The following is a 12,473-nucleotide window of genomic DNA, read 5'->3' on the forward strand; positions in this document are numbered from 1 at the left end:
ATAATGCGCCCGTCACGTCTGCTAGGCTCACTGGTAACATCAGTGGCTGGCAGTAAAGTGCACGGCGAGCACTTGCATAACTGTTCGTGTGTCTGAGATCTGTACTTGCGGCATCACTGCTGTGTAATTACAGTACCATTTATAACATTACTGCACACTGTGATTAAACAATGAAAATCGCCGCGAATAATTTTTGGTATTGCAGCGAGTCCAACATTGGCCTGTGCACCTTGGAGCAGTGTCATACACAGCTGCTGCTGCAGGCCGTCGTCTCGCGTCACTGTGTTCAGGGAGTGTTAGGTGCACTGACAATGCACTTGCAGAAGGCACAAGAGAGACAGCAAAGCAGAATAAAAACAGGGTGTCTGCTTCCGCACTCAACACCTCGCATCGATTCTTTGCATGGAAGTGAATGTAGAGCGTTGTACCATCAGCACAAATTGGAATGCAAACAGGAAGTAACTCATCAGGCCACCTGGTGTGTGTAATTGGATGAAAGATGTGTCAACCTCGACGTTGAAAACCTCGTTAATTTGGAAAATCGAATAATCTGGACTCATCCATTGGTCCCGGTAGGCGTATGCATTACTTAACTGAAAAAAAAAAAGAAGGAACTCATCGTAATTAGAACGTATTTGTCCACACACTGGTTAATTCGGACAAGTCTCGGAGCTCGGCGAGCGCCGGATATGTGCAACACAGAAGAGCAAAAGTGGTGCTGGCGTTCAAACGAAACTAAGTGACAGAGTTCGCATCACCATATTCATCAGTGGAAATCGTAAGTGAACGGCAGGAATGCCGGAATGCTCTGCGCCTATTTGTGCCTTCACAGCTTTTATTGTGTTTACTTCCGCACATAACACTGTGTTAGCAGTGCACCTTCATAAATGCCTAGTCGCTACCTATGAAAGTGTCAAGACCACAATTTCGTCAGCAGCGGTTGCGTCAAATAGTAGTTTCGGTTTGACGCAGTGCATTGAATGTTCACACAATGCCACAAACACGCCAACATCGCAATGAATGGACAATCAGTTGGCCACCACCTCAGCGCTGAAAAATAATCGGGATGTGCGCACGGTAGAAAACGCTTGGCTCGGATGAAGATGTGCACCAAGGTCTGCGAAGGAAGTTACACGAGACCTTCACCGCTGAAAATGCTAATTAGTCACGAGATGATGAGAATTGCAGTTTCTGCACTGCTTTTGCGCAAAATAAAAACAGGATTTGTTGACCCAGCCAGTAAATAAAAGCATGTTGATGCAGTAAGAATTAGTTTATTGTTCTCTTGATACGCTCGATAATTTCACATTCGATTAATTTGGACATCTTTTTCAGTGCCGTGAAATCCGAATGAACAAAGTTTTACTGTATGATACAGTTTTTGAAATATTTCTGAGACCAAAAGTCCCCCTCTTGTTGTATTCCTGGTCCCATTATTTACGTGCAAATATGGTAAGTCACTGTTACATATGCAGGTCGACCTGGAAATGAATCAGTGCATTGCAGTTCTTGCGTTTAAATCTGTGCTGATCATAAGTACCTTCACGGCATTTTATGCAGTTGCATAGTGTCCATTAGCTTCGTCAATTTGTAAGTACAGTAAAACCTCATTAAACCGTACCTGCTTAAACGGTAGTTTCGTTTTAAAAGTAGTAAAGTCAAATCCCCGACTCAGCGGCCATTGAACATAATATGTTTTGTATCCGCATAAATTGTACCAGTTTATTGCGTACGTATCGGTTAACACGTGATGTTTCCACTTTTCGTCGCGCAAATACGGTGGTGCGTCGTCTCCATCGGGCGGCCCGGCAGAACAACAAGTCCCAGAGATCGGCACAATACCCGATCGTTTGTGCGTGAAGCCACATCAACATCATTTCGGCGCCGTGCCAGAGAGCATTGTGGCGTCGTGCAAGCGGGAGCTCACGTCATGCCGAAACTCGGATAAAGAAGACGCCGGGTGCTTAGCATAGAAGAAGAATTAGACATTGTTCGTGCTATCGAACGTGAAGTGAAAAGTCGGCGCTGGCACGCGACATGGGTCTACTGTTGACTACGGTGTCTGGCATTTGGAATGCGAAAAAGTTGTTCGGCAGCACCGCTGCGACCGCGAAGAGATGTCAGCTACGGGGTCCGACTTTTCGCCATTGTTGCCTCTGTTGTTGCCAAAGCGTCACCTAGCGACAGTGATAAGGACGACACGAAAAGCGGCAGCACGAGCAATTTAGGCCCGACAGTGGCAGAAGCTGCGCATTATGTTAGCCTCATGAATGCAATCGTCGCAACGAGAACAGCACCCTGCAACGAAAAAGTGCCCCCACGACTTCTGTAACGCTACCATGCCTGTGCACGGAGAATATGCAACGCCAACGAGGAATCTGCCATGCGAGTGTTTGCCGAAAAAATGGGGCTCGCTGAAAAGATGGCTCGCAGCTTCAGCAAATTTGAGGCCGCTGTTGTCACTGCTAGGCTGCCACGGCATCAAACGAAAATAACGCGTTTGTCGCGCGAAGTAAATAAATACTGCATATTTCTTCCCCCTTTCATAGCACTCTCTCAGAGCAGTTTTTGACAAGTAAGTGGGCGATCTCATGCTATTTCGGTTAAGCAGTACTACCGTTTAGAACGTACTTTTTCCGAGCTCCGGCCAACTACAGTTTAACAAGGTTTCACTGTAGCGCAAGGACTGGTGTATCTTATTTCGACGATCTCAAAAATAAATTTCGCGCTCACCGCTGCTTTGCTCATGCACAAATTTTGCTACAAGATTTCGTGTCTTTAGCTCACTCTGTGCAACGTAACAGTTTACATAGTTGGTTAACTGGGTCCAAAAATATGAAAAAGCATCATAGCATGACCAACACGCTGAATGGATACAGGCTGCTTTCATCACTTGCTGGCAAGCTACTATCGTAAAAACCCGCATATAATACAAGTTTTTTTCCCCTATTATTAGCGTCCCAAATCGTGCCTCGTACTATATGCAGATCTGAACAAAAATTTCAGTCAGAAATTTGGGTTAGAAGTTTTGGTTTCGCTATTGCTGCGTGGCTATGGCTTGACTTCATTATTGCTGCGTGGCTACGGCTTGGTTTCGTTATTGCTACGTGACTACACCATCGTTGCTTTATTGTTGAGTGCGCACCTTGACAGCACACGTGCAAACCACACTTCATGAAGCGCATCTTTTTAATTCTGCATTGAAGGACCAAGATGTCCGGACCACGAAAACAATACTCGGCTGCTTTCAGCAGAAAGGTTATTTTAGCCGCACAGGACATCGGCAACAGTGAGGCCGGGAGGCAATTTGGCGTCAACGAGGGAAGCATTCGCAGATGGCGTCGACAGAAGGAAGCCCTTTTCACGTGCAGTGGAACGCGAAGAAGCTTTCGCAGCCCGAAGAGTGGGACATTCCCGGAAATCGAACTCGCCCTGACGGAGTTCGTACGCCAACAGCGAGCCGTGCATCTAGCTGTAAGCGTGGAGCTTATGCAGGCAAAAGCTAAGGAGCTTGCAAGAGAAAAAGGGCTACCAAGCTCCGCCTTCAAAGCGAGCAAGCACTGGATTTATCGCTACATGTGCCATGCCGGATTTTCCTTATGCTGCCAAACTTCGATTTCGCAAAAGCTGCCCGAATCGTTCGAAGAGCTGCTTGTAGCTTTCCAGCACCGCATTATTTCGCTGCCCAAGCCCAAGAACTTCCAGCTAAGCCAAAGCAGCAATGCTGACCAAACGCCGGTTTATCTGGACATGCCAGCGCCCCTCACCATGCACGAAAAGGGCCCTAAACAAGTTGTCCGGTCCACTGGCAATGAGAAAATGCGAGTCACCATCATGTTGTCGTGCATGGCAGACGGACACAAGCTCCCGCCCTATGTGGTCTTCAAGCGCAAGATAGTGCTTAAAGGTGAGCAGCTGCCAAAAAAATGCAGTCGTGGGATGCCATGAGAAAGGCTGGATGAACAAGAATCTTGTGCTTGACTGAATAAAGTCCGTCTGGTGCAGGCGGCCCGGCGCACTGTTGTCGTTCCCGTCCATTCTCATGCTGGACACATTTTGTTGCCATTTGGCCGACTCAGTGAAGAGGCTGTTGCACGAATCCGGCACTGAACTCGTCGTTATCCCAGGTGGGATGACGTCTCAGCTGCAAACTTTGGATGTTTGTGTGAACAAGCCGTTCAAGGATGCGGTCAAGTGGTGTTACGCAGATTCGATGTGCTCAGGTGAGCCTGTATTGACGCCGACTGGGCAGCTGAAGCGGGCTTCACCAGCCACGCTATACAAGTGGATTGTGGATGCACGGGCCAGCATACCAGAGGACGCATTCAAGAAGTGCGGCATCTCGAATGCGCTCGATGGCACAGAGGTTGAGTACCTCTGGGAAGATATGTCCGACAAGGAACTATCTGAAGAGAGTACAGCTGAGGAAGACAGCAACTGAAGTGCAGAGTGCAATTTAAATAAATGTTTTCCTCGAGTTTTCCTAACTCGTATTATATGTGGATAAAACTTTTCTTTTCCATTTCGCGTCCCAACCATTTCACCTCGTACTATATGCGGATTTTTATGGTAAATATAACAAAGTGGAGGGTGAATACAACTTAGTTACATTGCAGTTAGGGGTGCTTTGTGTTTCAATAATGCAAAACTGCCTTGTGGTCTCAATCAAGGCATCAAGGCAGAACAGAATTTTCATGTCAACTACAAGCCTGAACAATCACCCTGCTGTGCCTATTATCCTTGCTGTTTTCTTCGGTTGTCACTGGGTGGCAAACGCGGTACACGTTCCTGCACTAACTCAAATATGCTCATACGTCGGTGCTTTTTCATTTTTCCTGGACAAATGAGGCAAGTAATAATGCCAAATGTTGTTCTGAACGACATGGACAAAAAGAAAAGGGACCTTACTGCAATACAGGAGTGTGAACAAAGCAGCGGCAAGCACAAGATCTTTTAGAGCACAATTCCTAGGCTCCCGTTCCTGTGGCAAGCGTCGGCATCAGCGTCCCTCGGTGTCCCTTGTCCTACGTCGACATAACCGAGCGAACGAGCACAGCGAAAGATGAAAGCGAACACGGAGTGCAGTGAGGGATGAAAGATGCGAGGAGGAAAGCAGGGCAGGGTATGACAAAAGCTTGAGAAGAAAAGCATAGCGCAGCAACGATGGCTACGAGTAGGCCCCAGAGTAGCGTGCGTCGTCTAGGAGGTCTGTTGGCAGTTGCTGCTGTGAATTGCGCCCACGCATCACCCACACGCTGCCTCTCGTGATCTCCCATTTAGCGAGGCAGTTGGGCCACACTTCGCTCTATTTTCAACGTGCCGCACGAGACAGATTGTCAGCGCCGGCCAATATACCGTGAAATGAAAACACGTATAGAGCTGCACTCAAATTTTGCATTAGGGAGCACCGTAATCGCCGGTTAATTTTTACTGATGTGGTTGAAAAATAAATGCAACTCACTGTACGAATCAAGCTTAAAGCTAGAAAGCTCGCACATTCTGAATATGAAGGCAAATGTGGAAGTTGCGCAAAATTGTCAGCAATGTCAATTCACCTATGTACGCCCTTGTAATGTAATAGAACTTCTAAAAGTGACTGTTTCGTCAAGTGCAAGAGAATCACGTGCACAAGGAAAAGCACGGGGGCCGTACCTCTCGTATGGGCTTGTAGCAGGATGCTTCGATGGCCTGGGCCAGTGTTCCTTGAAAGAAGGCTGGAGAGCACTCCCCGTACCTGCAGTGTCACGCAGTGCTCATGGTCAACACAAGCTGCACTGACCACTAGTGGCTCCAAAGGCTAAATAATATTCCGAGAGCTTTAGAATAGCGTTACCGCCCTACTGTTCTCTATACCTATTGGCGTGACTGCGCATGCGCCGGGTTTACCAGAATGGCTCTTGCTGGCTGCCATGATTGCGTAACGACATGGAAGTGCCGAGGCTGCCCACTTTTATACCAATTTCTTCCTTGCCACTTCCTCTTCATAGTAGCAGGAAGAAATAAACTCTAAAATCAGCCTTTGCTCAAATCGATCTGGAATCACACTGAGAGGCCAAAGCAATTGCAATGATTTACGCTATTGCCGAGTTGCTTGCCTTCTACGACGTTAGGCCTAAGTCGCCACTGAACAGCGGAAGTGTTCCGATTCTGCCTACCAGATGGCACCACAGCATTTACTGTTGATTAGACTGTTATTTTGTCTTGTCTTGGCTACAGGTACACCAGATTTTCTCATCAAATTGTGCAGTTTTTTAGATACCTTGTCATCCTTTTTTAGGCCCTAACAGTGCTGAAACAAACGCAGCTGATCTCAATAAGAATGACAAAAAGATTGCCAATACCTTGTGCTGAGCCTGAGGCAGCATTAAACAAAGGCAGATTTTACCATTTATTTCTTGCAGCTACAAAGGAGAGCAACTAGTAAGCATGACTTGGCATCGATGTAGGCAGCCTGGGTGTCACCTCGTTGTTACACAGTCCCGGTAACTGGTGGGTACCGTACCAGCAAGCTTGCCAGGTGGCAATGGTAATTACTGAGAGCTCTTTAAACTTTGCGCGTGCGCAGTCATGGCAGCCAGTAACAGTAACGGTAGGACAGTAACACTACGCTCCAACACTCTAATAATAATAACATTTATTTCCATCAGCACATGTTAATGGAGGAGGCAAGAACAAAACGAGACAATCTGCTTGACTGAGTTTCTGCCCCCTGCACAAAAGCACTGGCAAGAGGTGACACACAAAGCAGTAAGAGCAATGCACAGCTCAGTAAATAAGGCCGCGATGATCACAAGACGTGAAGAGTGCAAATTCAACGTAAGTGAGAAAAACATGATTGTGCGCACTATAAAAGTCAGTCAGTGTTATGCACAATTAGTACAGGAACACATGGTGACTGGGCTTGGCGACTAACTCAGTGAGGGGAAGGCTGCAATCAATAAACTGAAAATTCAATAAAAAGTTTCCAGAGGTCAGACAACGCAATCTGATGAGTTTGTAAGAAATAGTAATTGATAGGTTAGGCCTCTGAGAGGCATAATTAGTTTTTGTGATGGGTAGTATTTGATGGAATTTATGGCGATAAGGATAAGGCGATTCACATATGACAATTCAATATGGGCCCTTCGATCAGACAGCTTAGTGGGGCTTATGTGCCAAAGCAACTCAGAGGCCTATGAGAGACTCTGTGGGCTAATTTCAACCACCTGGGATTCTTTATGCCAGGATATTTTTGCAAAGGCTTGAACACTGCTTTAGTTGATAATTTGTGCGAGTTATATATGCACAAATTTTCCTATTAAGTTTCATAGAGCGTAACTTGAGGTGATGGTTACATGGAAGGGCAGGTTATAGATGCAAAATTACAAGCCGCAGTCAAAACATGCATCCTGCATTTTCTACTTAATAAGAGCAACGGTTGTTCAGCCTCAATGTTGCCAGAAGGCCACCAGCTGACCTCTCGCTGCGCTTACCGTCGCACAAATGCCCGTGAAAAGTGTGCCACCGCTTCGGCCTCGTTCTCCAGACCTTCGGGCACTGCACAAAAAAATAGCGAAGTCTTGTATGAGTGCACAGAGCTGAGGTTCTTCGCAGCATGGCATCACTCAGGATATGAGAGAACGTACAATGAAGTCGACACACTAACCTTGTAGTAATGAGCATACAGAGTTTCACATCAAGAAAAATTAAAACAACTTATTCACCTTTATTTCTGGCCATGGAGAACACATTTGTATGAAAAAAGAAAGCAGTGAAGTTATCTAACTAAACTCTTAAATTAGTAATTGGTTTTGCAGCTACCCACAAACTAAACCTTATCTGCAGTCTAATTAAATATTTATTTGTACAGTTATAAATTGGTAATTGTTTTTTTTTAACCATTCACAACTGGAACTTTGCTCCAGCATATCAAAAGTGCCACTTCCCATGCTTACATCACTGTTTTGATGCATCAAACTAAGCGCATCATTAACTATAAGCAGGGGTGCGCAAACATTCGAAAATTTCTAACGTTATAGAATAATATATTTTTAATATTCGTATTTGATTCAAAAACTAGGTATTCGAAAAATTTTCCAAATATCTGATTGGATACAAATATTCGAAACAAATCGTATATATAGCTGGCTGTGTGGGAGCAAACATGGTTCTTAACGTTTACATCCATCTAAGAACGTGTACCTGATTTTGTGCTGAATTTTGCGTTCATTTCATGCTGCTGGCGAAATTTTGCCTGTACACACGCTTAGCCACTGGGCAACTAAGCTTTGCAGGAAAGCCAGCCTCTCAGTCTCGCTGTCTCATATTTGTCGCTGAACTAGCGTCAGCTAGTGTGAGCACATCGTCACTTCACTTATCACCCCCACCTCGCCCTCCATAAAGCGGTGAACTGCAGTGTTCCACAGAACTGCATGTTCCTAATTGCTTTGTTTTGTATCGTTTTCTGTTCTACTCCTCTGCTAATGTAATTTTTCAAAACATGTGCTGTTAGCTGTTCCACCAAGTCATTGCTATTGCATTTTTTCCCCGCGTATACGAATGTCTTTGTCTTCATTTGGGTGATCTGAAGTTATGCCTCAGAGACCCGCTCCAAGACCTAAATAAAAAAAAAAAAAAAAAAAGAACCTGCATCTCAACCCCCCAGCAATGGCAGGCCACCATACTCCTCCAGACACCCTGTCCTGATGTAACTGCTGCCAAAAGGAAGATCTGTCAAAGGCTTCTCTAATTTCATAGGGTGTTGGCTTGATAAAAGGCAAAAGGTGAAATGGCTGAGCTGGGTTCCTCCACGTTAACATGTGTTCCAAGTACATGATGAGGATGTGTAGGAGATGAAGATGTGTTGGAGTGGTACAGAATGCGTGGCTAAAACATGGCAAGTGTGCTTGGCAAAAATCAGTGCCTGACTGGAGCAAAGTTACCTGATGCTAGGGGAAAAGGGAACACAAGCATGTGTTTGTCAAAAGAACCGCTTTCATTGCTCTAGGGTGAATATTAAAAAGTGTCTTCGAGCTGGATCCCCCTTGACACGGCAGTGTAGTGACCACTCACTCAGAGGTGCTGGAGTCGTCGTGTCCTCAGAGGCAATCAGGCACTCGTTAGCATCCTCGAACTCGTCAGCATTACTGCTGTCGCTTGACAGCAACTCTGCCTGCAAAGACGCACACACACATCAGTTTCCCCTAGGTACCACAAAAGACTGGTGCTACATTCCGCAAGGTACTGTCAAACGTCAGAGTTTTGTGCGAGACTACATTTCATATAGGAAAACTCAAGTTTTCATTAATCATGGAGGGACTGCTCCAACAAAGTGACGGAAAGGTCTCTGAAGTTCAAGACTGTGAGCTTTTATTTAGCATGCTGCCTATAAGGCCATTAGTGGCATTCAGCAGCACAGGAGGTAAAAGTAAGATTGCCTGCAAAAGCAGACTGCATGAAGAAAAAATGCAGCAGTGAGACAACACTAAGATGTGGCTATATGATGTCTCGTCTGCTGGCATATAAATGAAATGCTGTGTAGCTTCTAAAAAAAAGGTCAACCTGACAACCTAGACAGACTCAACAGTTACGTCTCGTGTGCCTTTAACGTCGCAGAAAAGACTCACCGCTGCTGAGCTCGTACCCCCGACATTCGACACGGTCAGCCAGTGTTCGTCAGTGCGTCCAATGGCCAGGGACAGCGCCATCTGCATCAGACACAAAGCAGACGATGTAGATGATGTACCACATGTTGGAGCACCTGCTAAGCATGACTCATTGAGCTAAACAACTGGCTTATTACAGCAGTTATGCGAAATTCTGCGAATGCGTTTCCCCACACATTTCATTTGAACCAGACAAGATGGCAAGAGCCACCCTAGAAGCAGAAGTTCAAGAATTGGTGACGCGATTCTTCCTTCGCTTCTCCTAACTACATTCTTGCTGTTCACTAGCCTACCCTTGGCTATTCAATGGTTCTGCAAGTAGATGGTTGCCCGTTTTGTGTCGGGGCAACTTAATACAGTCAAACCCGTTTATAATGGACTCGATAGTTCTGCAAAAAGTGGCCGCTATATCACTAGATTATTACATATGGACTTGCCCTTAAAAACCCTTTAAAATTAATCAACCAAGATGGTATCAGCAGTTACAATTCAGCAACATTTTGGTCCGAAAACCACATGTTCAGTGTCATTTTGGTTCTCGATACGTTCCCGCACCTAGCCACAAATTTCCATTAGTAATGTCCACCTAAAAATTAAATGCAGCATCGTATGGCTCTTTCAAAATGGTGCTTGGTTCTGATCAACTGTCATTGCGAAACTGCAAGTGCATCCACCATTTTTTATTCAAGAGCTTGTGGTATCTTACTACCAGCAGGACATGACTGTATTCATGACAGTTGGAAGTTGCGCCTGTACCGTCTCGCTTGCTATGTATTGCTGACTTCTACGTAATGCGAAACATTGCGCAGATCGCTGCAGCACATACGAGACGCCGACGCGTGTTGTGATGGTGGTGCTCCGGGGGCCCGAGACGCGTTTTGTTGTTTTCCTGTTGAGTGTTGTTTTAAGAGGGCGACGGAAAATCGAAACTGAATCGAGCTGGTGGGCGACGCCAGATGCTGCCGAAGCGAAACGTCATGCCCACATCGAGTCACCTGCAGCAGGGAATGGTCGGCGCTCGCTTGGATTATCGCCTACTAAAAGCGTGCAGTATGCTACCAATGACACTGCGCACCACGCGCTGTGAAACAGATAGCCAAACATGCTTATCGCAATAAGAATGGCGGTGATAGCTGTGAATGCCACATACCATGACCCCGGAGAAGACTTGCTGGTACCGCAATGAGAAATTGAGTGTGTGTGCCGGCATTTTGACGCGAGACAGACGGGCGAGTATTACGGTGAAGCTGCCGCGGCGGGCAGCGATATGCTGTTCTCGATCTCTGGCGCCTCGTGCATTTCGTTTTTACATGGGATCTAGCAGCCGGAGAACGTATCATACGATAGCAGTTTTCTGAACTACTGAACGTTAGTGCCAAAAAATTGTGTGCTCTGGGAACCTATGAACTGGTAAAAAATGAGTGCAGCTCTATTGGGTGATTTTTTGTGTTCTCAATTGTGAACGGTGGTGTCGGGAAAACGTACGTAATGGGAACATATAAACAAGGCTCTACTTAGTTGCAATACAAGCCATAGACTCAAGCAGCTCGACATGTGTGTTTCCAAAACGGAATTGAGCTGGAGGGATTCGTCAGAGTACGATGCTGTCAGAGTGAAATGCGATGCTCACTTCACACCGGCCAGCTGTGTGTTTTATGTTATGCCTATTATGTTATTGCCCATTAAAAGTGTGCAGTAACCTTCCAATGGCACTACAGCCCGCACTTTGTGACACAGATAGGTGGAAACGCTTATCACAGTAGAGTTAGCAATGATAGCTTTGAACGCACTGTGCAACAGCTCACGAAGGTATTCGCGGGTACTAGAATAGGAAACTCAGAGTGCACCTGCATTTTCACTTGATATGGGCAGGTGAGTACTGCGGGAAAGCTGCAGTGGGGGCTGGATATCGTTCTTGATCGTGCTTGTCTTGCAAGTGTTTATGTGGAATCTAGTGGCCGGAAAACATATCATACGATCACAGTTTGGCGACATACTGGAACGTTAGGTGCTGAAAAATTGTGTGCTCTGGGAACGTATGAACCAATAAAAAAAGAGCGTAACTCTATTGGGTCATTTTTTGTGTACTCGATTGGAAATGTTGGTGCTAAGAAAACGTACGAAACAATATTGCATCAACAAGGTTCTACTGTAATTACACTCTGAAATATTTTAAACAAGAATAAAACTTGCAAGCACAGGCCATATTTTCGACGGCCACTTTTGGGGGATCCATTTTAGTTTCACGGCAGAATGTCCAGCGTGGTTCATCACTGGCACAATGAGCAGGTTTGCTGTCAACGCACTGGAGAACTATGCTGAGGGAAGGTGTGCCATTTTCTTTCGTTAGGTTACTAGTCGGCTATGTCAGTCAATGGGCATCAAGAAGGTGATGAGTCCCGAATGTGGCCAGTTGAGAGTGGGGCTCTCACAAGGGGTGCACAGGTGCTCACCTCGTCGGGCGGTGGCGTTGCCGACGGCCATCCTATCCACCGCTGATGTCGAACGGGTATGGAGGTCAGGTCGCTCACATCCTGTTTCAGCTGCACAGAGATCCACAACAGTTAATAGTCTCTCTGGCATGCATTTAAAACAAATCAACGATGCAGGTCAGTTTCTCTGGCCCAAGCGGAGGTAATGCTTCTAGATTAACTGCCAGTCGCTGAACTGCCACACCGTGTGTGACAAAAAGCTTCCTACAAAGATTACTAGAGAAAACTCTGGAACTGCCGTCTACGAGTGCGGCTGTTTATAGCCAGCACCGTGAATTATGGGATGTATACATGAATTTGTCTAAATATCATGCTTCCGGCTTCAAGTGGCTTTGAG

The 12,473-nt window shown here is 45.9% G+C and overlaps 1 protein-coding gene across 1 annotated transcript in view; it reads right to left on the bottom strand.

The window, feature by feature from the left end:
- The window catches only part of LOC126517851 (FAS-associated factor 1-like), a 62,038-nt gene that overhangs the window by 34,443 nt on the left and 15,122 nt on the right, over nt 1-12,473 (bottom strand). Inside the window, exons 7-11 of the mRNA XM_050167661.3 lie at nt 12,098-12,187; nt 9,606-9,686; nt 9,052-9,151; nt 7,473-7,536; nt 5,653-5,734 (exon numbers count right to left, since the gene is read on the bottom strand). Of these exons, the coding sequence (XP_050023618.1) occupies nt 5,653-5,734; nt 7,473-7,536; nt 9,052-9,151; nt 9,606-9,686; nt 12,098-12,187 (417 nt within the window). The remainder of the gene's footprint in view (nt 1-5,652; nt 5,735-7,472; nt 7,537-9,051; nt 9,152-9,605; nt 9,687-12,097; nt 12,188-12,473) is intronic.

The sequence above is a fragment of the Dermacentor andersoni genome, chromosome 11, assembly GCF_023375885.2.
Source record: "Dermacentor andersoni chromosome 11, qqDerAnde1_hic_scaffold, whole genome shotgun sequence".
NCBI lineage: Eukaryota > Metazoa > Arthropoda > Arachnida > Ixodida > Ixodidae > Dermacentor > Dermacentor andersoni.